Source organism: Oncorhynchus keta, chromosome 35, assembly GCF_023373465.1.
Source record: "Oncorhynchus keta strain PuntledgeMale-10-30-2019 chromosome 35, Oket_V2, whole genome shotgun sequence".
NCBI classification, from domain to species: Eukaryota; Metazoa; Chordata; class Actinopteri; order Salmoniformes; family Salmonidae; genus Oncorhynchus; species Oncorhynchus keta.
In genome coordinates, this window is record NC_068455.1 from 32,775,046 (window position 1) to 32,789,107 (window position 14,062).

At 45.4% G+C, this 14,062-nt stretch overlaps 1 protein-coding gene across 2 annotated transcripts in view; it reads left to right on the forward strand.

The window, feature by feature from the left end:
- The window catches only part of LOC118368362 (centrosomal protein of 170 kDa protein B-like), a 45,435-nt gene extending 31,455 nt beyond the window's left edge, over window positions 1-13,980 (forward strand). The window contains exons 7-19 of one of the 2 annotated variants that reach the window (XM_035752402.2): window positions 539-652; window positions 1,752-2,237; window positions 2,323-3,317; window positions 3,546-3,695; window positions 4,221-4,338; window positions 4,440-6,227; window positions 7,421-7,649; window positions 8,329-8,464; window positions 9,002-9,139; window positions 9,302-9,390; window positions 9,696-9,789; window positions 9,893-9,944; window positions 10,091-13,980. In XM_035752402.2, coding sequence (XP_035608295.1) covers window positions 539-652; window positions 1,752-2,237; window positions 2,323-3,317; window positions 3,546-3,695; window positions 4,221-4,338; window positions 4,440-6,227; window positions 7,421-7,649; window positions 8,329-8,464; window positions 9,002-9,139; window positions 9,302-9,390; window positions 9,696-9,789; window positions 9,893-9,944; window positions 10,091-10,317 — 4,616 coding nt within the window. In that variant the 3' untranslated portion in view covers window positions 10,318-13,980. The remainder of the gene's footprint in view (window positions 1-538; window positions 653-1,751; window positions 2,238-2,322; window positions 3,318-3,545; window positions 3,696-4,220; window positions 4,339-4,439; window positions 6,228-7,420; window positions 7,650-8,328; window positions 8,465-9,001; window positions 9,140-9,301; window positions 9,391-9,695; window positions 9,790-9,892; window positions 9,945-10,090) is intronic. The other variant, XM_035752403.2, reaches the window with a different exon arrangement.
- Window positions 13,981-14,062: the final 82 nt, after the last annotated feature.

A 14,062-nucleotide genomic window follows, 5' to 3' on the forward strand; every position in this document is an offset into this window, starting at 1 on the left:
TTCAATCAGGACAGCAGCAAGTTCTGTATGACCATATACTGTACACGGAAGGTTATCAGTTCGTCTCAATGTTCTGCTCTGGAGAGATGAGTCATCGTAAACCAGTGTTGTTTGAAAAGCTTCTCATTTGTTATATTTCTGCATCTCCCCCCTTTAGTGAAGATTAGGATTACCATGTCCAGTCTCATTCTCTTCCTCCGAGGATTGTGTATCACGTGACCTCATAACTCCAGGCCCCTCTATCTGCTTTGCCAATGGCTGATTCTTATCAAAGTTATTAAATTGATGAAACATTTTAGTAGGACAAAATGCAGAATATTATCCACTACGACTGTTTGTGCTACGCTTATTTGTAATGTTTCAATGTACAGCTTCACTTAAAACCCAGACATTGTAGGGTTTGCAATCATTCTGCTATGTGACTATTACATCACTCAGTTTTTGTATTTATTATAGTCCAGCAAAATGAAGGCAGTTGCTGCAGTACTCACTCTGTTCTCTCTCTGTCCATGTGTCTTATCATGTGTGTGTCTGTTAGTGGCCAGCGAGGCTCCAGTGTCCAGACCCACTCCTCTGTATGGGCAGCCGTCGTGGTGGGGGGAGGATGATGCTGAACACGGTGAAGGACAGCAGCCAGACGAGGACCCTGCAGGTCTTGAACAAACACTTCTCTACTATTAGGATACTATCAGTTCATTTGTTTCTCCGGATATGTGAGAGGGAGCATGTCACTCTGAAAGAGGCCTGGCACTTCAATATTGTTATTAGCTGTGCTAACTCATAAAGGTTACAGACAAATGTATTTCATTAGAGTGGCAAGCATAATACTTTGTTATGCATCACACCAAAAGTTTTCAATACATCCATTGAGAGATGGCTGGTGTTTAGCTCTGTAGTGCCGACTAGTGACCAGGAGCTGCCAGTGTCACACTGAGCCAGGTTGGTCCAGGGCCATCCCAGGCCAGCGGGCAGTGCCTCGTGATGGATTACCCCTGTAAGACCAGGGGACAGGGTGGAGGAGAGAGGAGGGAGGGTGACTGTTAGCCTCATGCTGCCCAGCCTGGCTGGAACAGATTACCACTCTCCTTTGGACTCCAAGCTCCCACAGTGACATTTCTTCACGGCCAACTGGCCTGGCACCCATTGATTGGCTGATGTTTTTGTTTGTTTACTTAGTCAAGCCACCTTATTATTTGTGGCTGCAGATTTATAGGGAATACTTGGCAGAGTTTTTCTGTGATTTGTTTTCCTTTGCATATTTAATATTTCATTCGAGTAGTGTCTGTGATTCCTTCCCTTACCCAACTCGTACTGCATATCCTTTGTGCCTGCAGTTTACAGTAGGGCTGGGAATTGCCAGGGACCTCACAATACGTTATTATCATGATAATTAGGTGCCGTTATGATATGTCCTGCGTTTCTCATGATTCTCACAATTCTGTGCATTGTGATTCGATATTACGATTTGATGTTCCAAAAATATTGCTCACTATATGTCTGCTTCAGAGAGATGAGAGAGAATGATAAAACTAGTTTTGATCAGTCAGGGAAATGAACGTGTGAGTTTAGGCGCCCACGAGCGCTAGCTAATGCTAATGATATGAAATATATCAAATATCGATATAATATCGTCCAAAATAATATTGCGATATTCAACGTTATTGATTTCCCCGCCCCCCCCAAAATCACAAGTTTACAGTATTGGTCTGTATAGTATTTATCTATATTGTCCCCTGTGTCTGCCCCTACAGAGAATACTAACGAGAGCTACAGACAGGAGGTCAACGGCTCCCTGTCAGACAGCCAGGCCAGGCCCATCTACTCGCACCACAGGGAGCCCAGCTACTTTGAGATTCCCACCAAGGAGTTCCAGCAGCGGGAGCTCCAGGAGGTTCCCACTAAGGACACTGACCCCCCTGCTGTCCCTGTTCTCCCCCCAGCCCCCACCCCCACACCCCCTGTGGTGCAGAGCCACGCCTCCTTCACCATCGAGTTTGATGAATGCATGCCGGGTAAAATCAAGATCAAAGACCATGTGACCAAGTTCTCCTTCCGCCAGCAACGCAAGCTCCTGAGTAAGGAGGCGGTCACCGCACCCACGGAGGTGATGTCAGCAGAGAGCAAGGTGGCTGATTGGCTGGACCAAAGCGATGTGCGCTTGATGCAGAGGTGGTCTCAGACAGAGGACATTTTCAGCACCAACAGTGACCTGCCCATCTACAACAAGGCTTCTACAGGTGAGTGACTCAATGATATATATACACTGAATCCACTGTTACTGTCAGAGCTTTCAAGCTAACATGTTTCTGTATTTATCGTCAGGCCATCACCATGAGGATGGGACTCGGGGCAACTCTGAGGATTCTGTTGTGAACGGGAAGCAGATTATCCAGTCCAAGCCCCCTAGACCCTTCACACCCCCTGACTCAGAGGACCTTCTGTCCAGCTCCCCTCCAGAGACTCACTCCCCTCCTCAGAGCCAGGGCAAAGAAGACCCCCAGCAGGCCTTCGTCATCGAGTTCTTTGATGACAATCCACGCAAGAAGCGTTCACAGACCTTCACCAACAACACAGTCCAGCCCGACAGCCCGGCCCTTAGGAACAAGCTGGAGAAGAAGTTGAGCCCCAGCTCCCCCACCCAGCAGTATACCATACCCCTGAAGGGCCCGGGCTCTGGAGGCCCCCAGAGGGCCGGCTCCCTGAGGCGGGAGAAGACAGAGGATCGGATCAATACTAGCTTCTCTTCCCAATCCTCCTCCATACAGCCCAGGCCCTTTAGAAGTGTGGGCCGGAGGTCTAAACTGGCCCAGGACTTCACTGCTGAGTTTCTGAGGGAGTCCAGACAGAAGACTAGACCGAGCATGAACACAACCTGGGAGAGGAAGACTTCACCTGTGTCTCCTACCATCAGCCCACCACCAACAGAAATGGCAGCAGTGCCCAACTCCCACCATACCCCACCAAGCCCCCCTCAGCCTCCTGTCCCATATCTGACTCAGACCTCCACCGTCAACCAGCCTGTGTCCCTGAAAGCCCCTCTAATATCCCTGGTCAACCACACCCTGGAGTCCGCACGGAGCCTGGAGGCCGCACGGAGCCTGGAGGCCGCACGGAGCCTGGAGGCCGCACGGAGCCTGGAGGCCGCACGGAGCCTGGAGGCCGCACAGAGCCTGGAGGCCGCACGGATCCTGGAGGTTAGAAGGCCCAGAAGCTTGGGGAATGAGGAGGACGATGCCTTGAGTGAAGCAGGCACCTACACCATCGAGACAGAGGTCCAGGATGAAGAGGTGGTGGAGGCACGCAGCAAGATAGACCAGGCAAGTCTTTTTGCTTTACTCTCTGTAATAGTCTTATCGCTCCAAATTTGTTTTAATATCACACCTTGTCATGCCATGAGCTTCAGCCTGAGAACCTGCCTTGTTAAGTATCCGACAGCCATGCTATCTAACAAAAGCTATCATGGGTGTCACACAGGAGCGTAGAGGACTTGGCAGCCGACAGCCCTGGAGCGACAGCATTCACACATCATGCTTTGTTTCTGACAGGTGTTTGGGGTTGTTGAGGGGCCAGAGCAGCCCAGCCACGCTGCAGCTGCAGCATATAAGCCTGTTAAGGCTCAGGACAGGGAGGAGCGTAGGGAGAGTAACTCTGTGGATCTAAGGCCAGCTCCAGGGCAGGGACAGAATCAGCTGCAGGTAAACCCCCAGCCGGCCTCCGTGTGGTGACAGATTCCCAGAGCTAACGCAATCAAACAAACAATCAATCAATCAGTCATTTAATTCATCTACTGGGTCAATCAACTGGGAAGCACAAATCTGCATGTTTTGGTCTCTTGATTCTCCATGGTTTCTCCTTATCTCCCTCGCAGATTTTGTGTAGTGTCTTTTGGTTTATGGGGGTGTTGGTGTTGTAGTTCTTTACTTCCTGCTGGGTTTGGATGTGACCAACTGGTTTTCTCTTGTGGTGTCCTTGGTTTCTATCTGAGGAATAGGAATGGCTTTGTGGCGGTTGGCATGTTTTTGCTGTCATAGTGTCATTTTCAGATATAAAAAAATATCCTAACATCCCTAGCTGTATATGCGTCTATTCCCTAATAGACTTTTAAAGCGTAAATGATAATTTCTCGAACGGGATTGTGTTATTTTTCCTTGTATTGTAAGCGTTATAGTGTTTACTGACTGCTGTTGTGACATGAATAACTAGAGTGATCCTTCATGCAGGTGTCTGGTGGTTCTAAGTGGGTGTCTCGCTGGGCCAGCCTGGCAGACAGCTACACAGACTCTGGCCCCTCCTCAGGCCTCTTCGACATCCCCTCACAGATTGAGCTGTCAGGAGTAGGTAAGACACCTGATGGGAATTTGCACAGAATTTGAAATGATAATGAGATATAGTCCTGATTATCAACTTCATAAAAAATGCATCCTTCTGTTTCCATTCAGTTGGTGGGAGGACCGGCTATCAGGCGATGCTCAGTCGCAACGTCAAAAGTGTGGAATCAGAAGGCCAGAGTTCCAGAACACGGCGGATTCTGCCTCAGGCACCGTTGGTGGAGAAGAATGAGACTCCAACTCCCAGCATTCTTGTCCATCAGGACACTTACTCTACCTATGATGTCAGAGAGAAGAGCTCCAGAGCCCTCTGTCCACAGGAGGGACTCCACAACCTGTCTGTACAGGATGACCTAGACCCAGACAGCCTGAGTGATGCCAGTAAGTCAGACGACGGCTCCATCGTAGAACAGAGGACGACGCCCACACCAGATATGACAGACAAGAGTTCATCTCCGAGCAGAGAAGAGGAGAGGCCCAGACTCACACCCAAGTCTACATCATTCTACATTGACTCTGAGGAGCGGGGATCCAGACCCAATACGCCCAGGACTGAGAGAAAACTACCACCTCCTCCTAATACACCACAGTTCTCCACAGCCACCCTGACCAAACAACGGGGTGGACAGGACTCACAGAAGACTGTGAAGCCCAACTCATCAGCTCCCAAGCTGGACTACCAGGGTAGAGTCAGCCCTCAGCCCAAGGAGATCTCAGTGTCTCTGGTCAGGCAGGAGAGCTTCACTAAGGACCAGCCAAGTGATGCTGCACAGGTCACCAGACTCCCCCACATCTCCAGCCAGCCTGTTCAGAATGACCCAGACCCTGCTGAGGTGTTCCAGGGTATCTGCAGCCAGGACACCCACTCCTACCTCAAGGAGACTGAGGACGCTCTGGCTGCCCTGGAGGCCAAGCTCCAGGCCCAGACTGATGTAGTTCCCTGCCCCATAGATGACACACTGTCTGGGGAGTCTGACATGGACTCAGCCAGCACTGCCAGCCAGCGCAGCAATCAGACTACACCCAAGACCAGATCTAAGAAGCCCTCTATCACCTGTGGCCTTCAGAGGGAGAGGTCCTCTGCCAGCTCCTTCACCCAGGAGCCCAGTCGCCAGCCGTCAGCCCATAATCGCCTGTCAGAAAAGCAGCGATCTCAGGGAGATGATAGCAGAGATAGTAAGCCTGAATCAGGCAGGAGGCTAGGGATGAGACGCAGTGTGAGCAAACATGGCTCCATGGACCTTAGCGATGACCCCCAGGGCTCCAGCTTACCCTACTGGCCTGATACCATTTCCTCAGACCAGGAGGGCTACCGGCCCACTGCACGCAAGAGGTACACCACCCCCCTGCAGAAGGAGGAGTCTTCTAAGTCTTCCAAAGTGTCCCAGGCCCTGAGCCGCTCCAACAGCATGTATGCCCCAAGGCCTACTAGAGCCTCCATGCTTCGTCGGGCTCGCCTGGGCGAGGCGTCCGACAACGAGGGCACAGAGACGGACAGGATCTCCCAGGAGGCCAGTGGGACCACCAAGGCCTCCCAGGACAGTAAGAAGCAGCTCTCCAGGCTGGACATGCTGGCTCTGCCCCGGAAGAGGACCAGCTCCTTCACCACTCCCAGTGATACGGAGTCCTCCGCACCCAGGACAGGCTTCTCCAACCACAGCACAGAGTCCAACAGCGGCTCTGGGCGTAAGGCCTCCGTCGCCAGACCCAGCACAGAGTCCTCCGCACCCAGGACAGGCTTCTCCAACCACAGCACAGAGTCCAACAGCGGCTCTGGGCGTAAGGCCTCCGTCGCCAGACCCAGCTCTAAGCCTGTGCTAGGCAGGGCCTCTGGAGCTCCCTGCAAGCCCATCACCCGCGGCCGCTCCAGCAGCGCCAAATACACCAGCAGCACAGCCAGTGAGTTACACACACAATCTACTCTTTGCAAAATATGATATAACATTAGTCTTTTGACAAAGTGGTCATTACAGGTAGAGAAATCTGTCTTAAGTGTTTAAATATGTCCCAGACAATCTTGAAATGTTTCAGAAATGTAATGAAACATAAAAATGTCAACTTCTGGATTGGAAGCATCACAATGTAGGTTTGCGTAAAGGAGACCAGTCCTATTAATGATCTGGATGAATTGGTTTAAGTGAGTTTGAGACAATTAGTTCAACTAACAAGTTACAAAGGGGCAAGCCTAGGTTGTATTCTTCTGGAGATTTGTTTCATGAGCCATTGTTTAAAGATCCCTGACCTTTGGCTTTTAATAAGGACCTTCACTAACAACACTTATGCTGTATTTCTATTTGTAATTTAAATGTAACCCCTGCAATTATTTTCAAAGTTCAAATAAACTATACAACTCAATGCACAATGACTTAACAATTTCCACAGAAAATCTTACAAAAACACATTTAGTTGAAGAACAGTGCAGATGCAAGGTTTGGTAACAGAATGACAGCACAAACCGCCATTCTGTTACTGTGGAGTTGTATGGTCTGTCTGACTTTGCAATTATTGTTTTTTGTTTGACATAGCTTTTAAGGTGAAATCAGTCTCAGCATCACTCTGTTACCGTGGAATTTCCCCTAGAATACCTGTGGTGAAAGTGGATACCATCTGCTCAATGTTCTCATAATCATTATATAACATTCAATCATATCTAGAAAATTATGAGAGTATTGTGGGTCAGATGTCGAATACCGTACGTACATTATCCTTTGAGCGATAATAATTACATTTCTCTTTACTTTGTGACTTCTTCTATGGTCTTCAACAGCATTACTAGTTTTTACAGTAGCCATTACTATTGTTGGGTTGAGTGCTCATTTCAGGTTGTGAATGTTTTGAATAAAAGGAAATCCTAATGAATAACATATACAGAAAGACTTAGGTTGTGATCTTGCATCAGTACATTTACCATCTGAATGAGCACTTCTACAAAAACCCTTCTGTGTGGGTCTCTGGGGTATATTTGGGTGTTTTGCGATATCTGGGGTTTGTAGTTTTTTTGCGGTGTCCTTTTCATGGTGTCTCTGTCTTTTCCTGCCTTCCTCATCCTCCTAACCTTACAAACACCGTTCAAACCAATTCATGGCTCCAAGGCTCCAGACGACGGCAGAAAGGCTCTGACTATACCTCCACCTCGGAGGAGGAGTATGACTCTGGTAACCAGATCACCCCTAAACACAAACGCTCCCAGACCCCCTCAGCCTCCCGCTCCCAGCCCCTCATCCCCCCGCGCCCCAAAGCCCGCTCAAGAGACTCGGACCAGGAGAGTCACGAGGGAGACGCCTACCAGAACTGGTCCTCCCACAGTGCTGAGATAGCAAAGTGAGTTGAGATAGGAGGGGGACAACCAGGGCTGGCTCCAGGCATAAACGGCCGCTTGGGGCACCAGACTCTTTAAAAAAATATATATTTATTTATTTATTTTTAGGATCTCAATCGGCGTCTCAACATTGAGTTAGAAATTTGTTTGTGCATCAGCATTTCTTTCTCTTTTTATGTCAGCCATTAGCAGTCACTCAATGATGGCTAGCAATTATTTGATTGGTAAGTCAGTCTAGCAAGCCATCTAAACATGTAGTTATCATGGCCAAATACTGACCGGGCACGCAGGGCATGTGCTCAGGGACCCTGACATCCAGGGAGCCCCCATGGATTTTGTTAGTCACTCTCACTCAGATATAATTAACATGGCATTAGTCATGGCAAAATGTATAGAATTGCAGAAAATTGGCTTTAAAACTGTAAAAGAATTCTCTCCACCCCATGACAATTTTGTGGGGATATTACAGAACTTAACTGTAAAAATGGCCAAAACAATATCTCTGCCCCTTGGCAAAATTAGAAAAACAGCATTAAATTTCATATAAAATTGCAAAAATGTCTCTCCGCCCCATGGCAAAATGTGTAAAACCTCTGAAAGCTTGCTTCAAAACTGCAACACTTTTTCGCTCTTGGAAGAGTGCCTGAGGTGTCTCTATGTTGGTCTGTTCTCCCCTTCTAGACTGAGTCAGGACCTGGCTAAAGATCTGGCCATTCTGGCCAGGGAGATCCATGACGTGGCTGGTGATACTGATCCTCAGAGCTCTTCTGGAGTGGAGGCCAACACACCTGCCTCTACCATGACCACCCAGGACGAGGTATGTTAACCACACTGCCAAGTCACACACTTATGGGCCTGTTGGAGAGCTTTTCAATTTATATATTTTCTATAGCACCCATTAAAGTATATATGTACCTGTCTTTACTGGTTCATGTTACAATGGCTGGAGAAGACAAATTGATCAGAAATACAATGTAGACATTGTTAATGTTGTAAATTACTATTGTAGCTGCAATCTGCTATTGCAGCAGATTTTTTTTATGGAATATCTACATAGCCGTACAGAGGCCCATTATCAGCAACCGTCAACTCAACCTTTAAACCAATAGTTTCCATTCACTCCATGCTATCAGACAGCACAGCCATCTCCTCAGGCGCAGATTCATCAGTTCACTTTCACAACAACATTTAAATTGGTTGCTCTCACATCTGGGGCCAATGCAAAACATTCCGCTGTCAATAATGGGGTCGTATCCATGGATTCATCTTGATCGCTCTGTTTCTATATGTTACCTTATGATTGGCACATATCATAACCACCCTTAACTAATGTCTGGCTCCTGTTGTATTGCAGTTGGTCCATCCTATTCCTGAGGCTGGTGTGAACTACCAGAGAGCTCCCCTTGGTTCACCTGCTGCCGGGGACCCCGACCAGACCATGATGAATGAGCAGGAACACAACTCTAAGCACAGAGGATGGAACCAGGAAGAGGTTAAACAATAACATTGTTCATACGATTTCAATCCCTTTTGAGAATTTAAATTTAAAAGCAAATAGATTGTCTCTTGATAAGTTGCTGTTTAGCCCAGCGGTGATCAGCCTTGTCTTTGTGAAGTGGAGAGCTGACTGAATGTCTGTCATCTCTCTCTCCAGGTTGTTGTTGATGACCGTATGCTGAATCCAGTGTCCCAGATCTCTCTGGCTATTCGAGAAAACACAGAGCAACTAGCTGAGAAAATAAAGTAAGAATGTTTAGCTTGACAAGAAGCATGTGCAAAAGTTCACAATACTTTGTCAGGCCATTCTCCCCACAGCTCATACCAGAACCAGATGAGAAGTTGTATTAATCCTCTCTGATATGCAGTTAGCTCTGCATGACTAAGTGAGTGATCACAGCCTGCCAGCATGGTTAATGGACTGAAAGTGAGTAGAATATGCTGTGTTGGGCAGATGGTCTATCCTTAGGGAGATATGGGACATCAGATATTCAGTTTAGTAATTCCTCATTTTATACGTGGTTGCTTTGTCTTTTTTTTTGTGCTTTCAGGGTACTATTCCACAACAAACAGGACATTTGGGAGGAGATTGAAGCAAAGATCAATGCTGAAAATGACATCCCTGTCCTGAAAGGCTCAAACAAGGTTGGTATTTCCAGACTTATTGGACCAGGTTTATAGGTATTTCCGATGATTTGCTGTATTGTTTAATTGCCTCTTCAGTGTAAAATGCCTATCTGTATTTCAGGAAATCACATCTATTCTCAAAGAGCTCAGAAGAGTTCAGAGACAACTTGAAGGCAAGTGCACCTTCATCACAAATCTTGAGTAAAATCTCCATGTAAACAAGCATCACTTAAAAGCTTTATTTTTTTTTTGTCATTTGCTTTTCTCCCTCAGCATTTCAGATGTTGATTTGTGCCAAATTTGTCTGTCCCCTTCCCAGTAATCAACACCATCATTGAACCCAGTGGGAACCTTGAGCCAGCCAAAACCTCCACTCCTATCTCCCCCTCCTCAGCCAGTGTAAGGCCATCCAGGGCCCCTTCGAGAGACTGGAGATCATTAGGTTCCCAGCGGGGTGAGGGTGGGGTCTCCTCTTCCAGCTCCAGGTCCAGTGAGAGTGTCAGGAGATCAGCTATGGCCTCAGAGGCAGAGAGCTATGTGGTCTGAGGTTCTGGAACACAGTGCCTCCTCTTCACTGCTGCGCCACAATCCCAGGTGTTGAGAGAGTGGATTTGAGAGGGGGAAATGGGTACTGCTAGAGACAACTGTGGCCCCACTGCACGATGACACTACTGCACTGTGTGTACACTACTAGAGAACTGAAATGCGTATTGAACTGCCATGGTGTGAGAAGGAGATTGTAGAAGACACACTAAATTCATGCATTGGTTAGTTCAGCTGAGGGAAAACCCCTTTAAGGCAAGGCCATTATTGTGCCATATACAGTGCATTTGTAAAGTATTCAGACCCCTTGACTTTTTCCACATTTTCTTACCTTCCAGCCTTATTCTACAATGTATTACATAGTTTTTCCCCCTCATAAATTTACACACAATACCTCATAATCACAAAGCAAAAACAGGGTTTTAGACATTTTTGCAAATGTATTAAAAATGAAGAACGGAAATATCATATTTACATAAATATTCAGACCCTTTACTCAGTACTTTGTTGAAGCACCTAGAGATTACAGCCTAGAGTTTTCTTGGGTATGACGCTACAATCTTGGCACAATTGTATTGTTCATCATTCCCTCAATCTGGACTTGTCTCCCAGTCCCTGCTGCTGAAAAACATCCACACAGCATGATGCTGCCACCACCATGATTCACCGTAGGGATGGTGCCAGGCTTCCTCCAGACGTGACGCTTTGCATTCAGGCCAAAGAGTTAAATCTTGGTTTCATCAGACCAGAGAATCTTGTTTCTCATGGCCTGAGATTCTTTAGGTGCCTTTTCGCTAACTCCAAGCAGGCTTCATGGGCCTTTTACTGAGAAGTGGCTTCTGTCTGGCCACTACCATAAAGGTCTGATTGGTGGAGTGCTGCAGAGATGGATGTCCTTCTGGAAGGTTCTCCCATCTCCACAGAGGAACTCTGGGGCTCTGTCAGTGATCATTGGGTTCTTTGTCACCTCCCTGAACAAGGCCCTTCTCCCCCGATTGCTCAGTCTGGCCGGGCGGCTTAGTAGTTCCAAACGTCTTCCATTTTAAGAATTATGGAGGCCACTGTGTTCTTGGGAACCTTCAATGCTGCAGAAATGTTTCGGTACCCAGATCTGTGCCTCGATACAATCGTGTCTCTGAGTTCTACAGACAATTTCTTCGACCTCATGGCTTGTTTTTTTGCTCAGAAATGCACTGTCAACTGTGGGACCTTGTATAGACAGGTTTGTACCTTTCCAAATCATGTCCAATCAATTGAAATTATCACAGGTGGACTCCAATCAATTTGTAGAAACATCTCAAGGATGTAAACAGGATGCACCTGAGCTCAATTTCGAGTCTCATAGCAAAGGGTCTGAATAATTATGTATATAAGGTTTCTGTTTATTTCTTTTATACATTTGCACAAAAGTCTTTAAAAAAACAGTTTTCGCTTTGTCATTATGGGTTATTGTGTGTAGATTGATGAGGAGAAAAAATATAATTTAGTACATTTTAGAATAAGGCTGTAACGTAACAATGTGGAAAAAGTCAAGGGTTCTGAATACTTATCTCAGTTGATCTCACTTTCACAAAAGCATACTTGATTATATGCATTTTATTTACATGTTTCGGTGATTTCCATTAATTGGGAAAGTGTTGCTGCAATGAACTTAGAGCATAGTATATTTAAAATCCGCTTGAGTATGTTTTATTTAATTAAGTATCTCTTACTAATGCAATTAAATAGTATTTTGACTTTGATTGATGAAATGTATGAATAAGTAGAAAGGCGTTCTCCAGGATCCCTTGATAAACCAGTGACTGGGTTTATCAAAGACTTCCCCACTGTATTTTCTTTTTCTATTGACCACTTTTTATCTCTATGGACCAGACTTGAAGAATGTATATCAAGTATTTAATTGTAATGATTTATATAGTATTAAAGAGTTTATAAGTTGGCACTTGGACACTTGCTTTGAGCTAAGAGAAGAATGTTATTTTTCTGGTCTTTTAAAAGAGACTGAATCATTTTAGAGATGAAATGTAAGAATGGGTCTAGGAGTCACTGTTTCACAAAGTATCTCACGTTGCCAGTAGAAACATGTCATGATCAGATGTGTTTTGTGCCTTATTATTTTGAGTCAAAAGTAGCAATTAGGTCTGCCTCATGTCTGATATTAGAAGTTTCCTTGTTCTCAGAACTGAACATCTGTGTGGAATGTACTGTATGGTTGGGTGGGCAGGGCAGTGGGGCTTAGTGGTGCGGTAGAACATCTAGGTTTAACCACCTGACAACAGCCAACTGTCTGGAGTGAATAGTTTCATAGCTCAGCCCAGAGATTTTAAGCTTTAACACCGAATAAAACACAGGACTCATTCAGGACTTCTACCAGCAAGCGCCATTTGGAAAGTGTTTGTTAGTATTGCCGATAGGTTTGATTGTCAACCTGTCAGTTGATTGCACAGCTGTCCATAGTGTGGTCAGCGATATCTACTTTCTGTTCCCTTCTTGATTCCCCTTTCTCAGTTTAAATTGTGATCTGTAGCTTCAATTTTGCTGAAGTTTACCGTTGAAACGTCTTAGTAAAAGCTTTTGTGTGTGTCCTTTCAAACTATATAAACCAGTGACCCGCAGTGTTTGGCATTATACCCCAATGAAGACTGCTTGGCTGTCGAAACATTGGTTCTAAAATGATTGCATCGGAGCTCCTAGAGTGTGCGGCTCTCCTTTTATTTTTTTATAGCAAAAGTGAACACTTTACGGACTCAAATGCTTTCTGACAATTTTGCTTTCTAGATATATTTCCTCCAGTTTTAATTCTGTACACTCCTCCATTAAGCACACCACACTACCTGGTCTCCTGTGTTGTTGATGCCAGTTTATTAGGCCTATTAAGTGAAGTGTCAAAAGCAAGATGCACATGCTGTTCATTGTTTTGTTATAATCTAATTATAATTGGGAGTGACAATTAGCAGAAATTCTGTGCAATTATAAATTAAATAAACATGTCTTATAATGTATGTACATATCTAAAAGTTTGATCTGGAGATGACCTCCATCTAGTATTTTGCACTATTGTAATACCATTGGGACCCTTCAACCTAATATGCTGAGAAGCTACACTTTAAGCCCCCTTTTTTACTAATGGGGTTGCGTTCATTCTTTTAAAGATTGTATAAATGCTCTCCTGTCCAGAATGAGAGGAGGCTGAAAGTTCAATGAAATGAAAGGACTGCAGTCCACCACAAGTGCTTTCCTCTTTTCTAACCAGTTTGTGTAGCTGTCCATGAAATAGTAACCGCAATTTCCCTCAGTGCCACAAAGCCTTTTTGGGATATATTGTTTCATACCACAAAGTACAGTACTTGTATGAGCTCAGTTAAATCTGTCTCTTTGAGCTTTTGATTGCTATGGCTCTGTGCTATTCATTGCAGTTCTTCATCAAAATTAGAAATACCTTGGTGTAAGTCATGAGTCCCATTTTGTTAAACCTGTTCGTATCCCTTCAATGTCATCACCATGGTTTGGTTTTTTGGTTGTTTGACTCTTGCACCCTAAACAAAAAAGTTTCCACTTTATTTTTTATTGATGTTTTCCAGAATTCATCTTTTGAAAAAGTTATCATTTTGTGCATAATTTAGAAAATGGGATTCCATTTTTTGTAATAAACTGATTTGTAATCAATTGTGTGGTGTACTGTCATCTTCATAATATTTATTCCGAAGTCACTTGTTTGATGTAGGCCTAATATTGTAGAACTCAACAC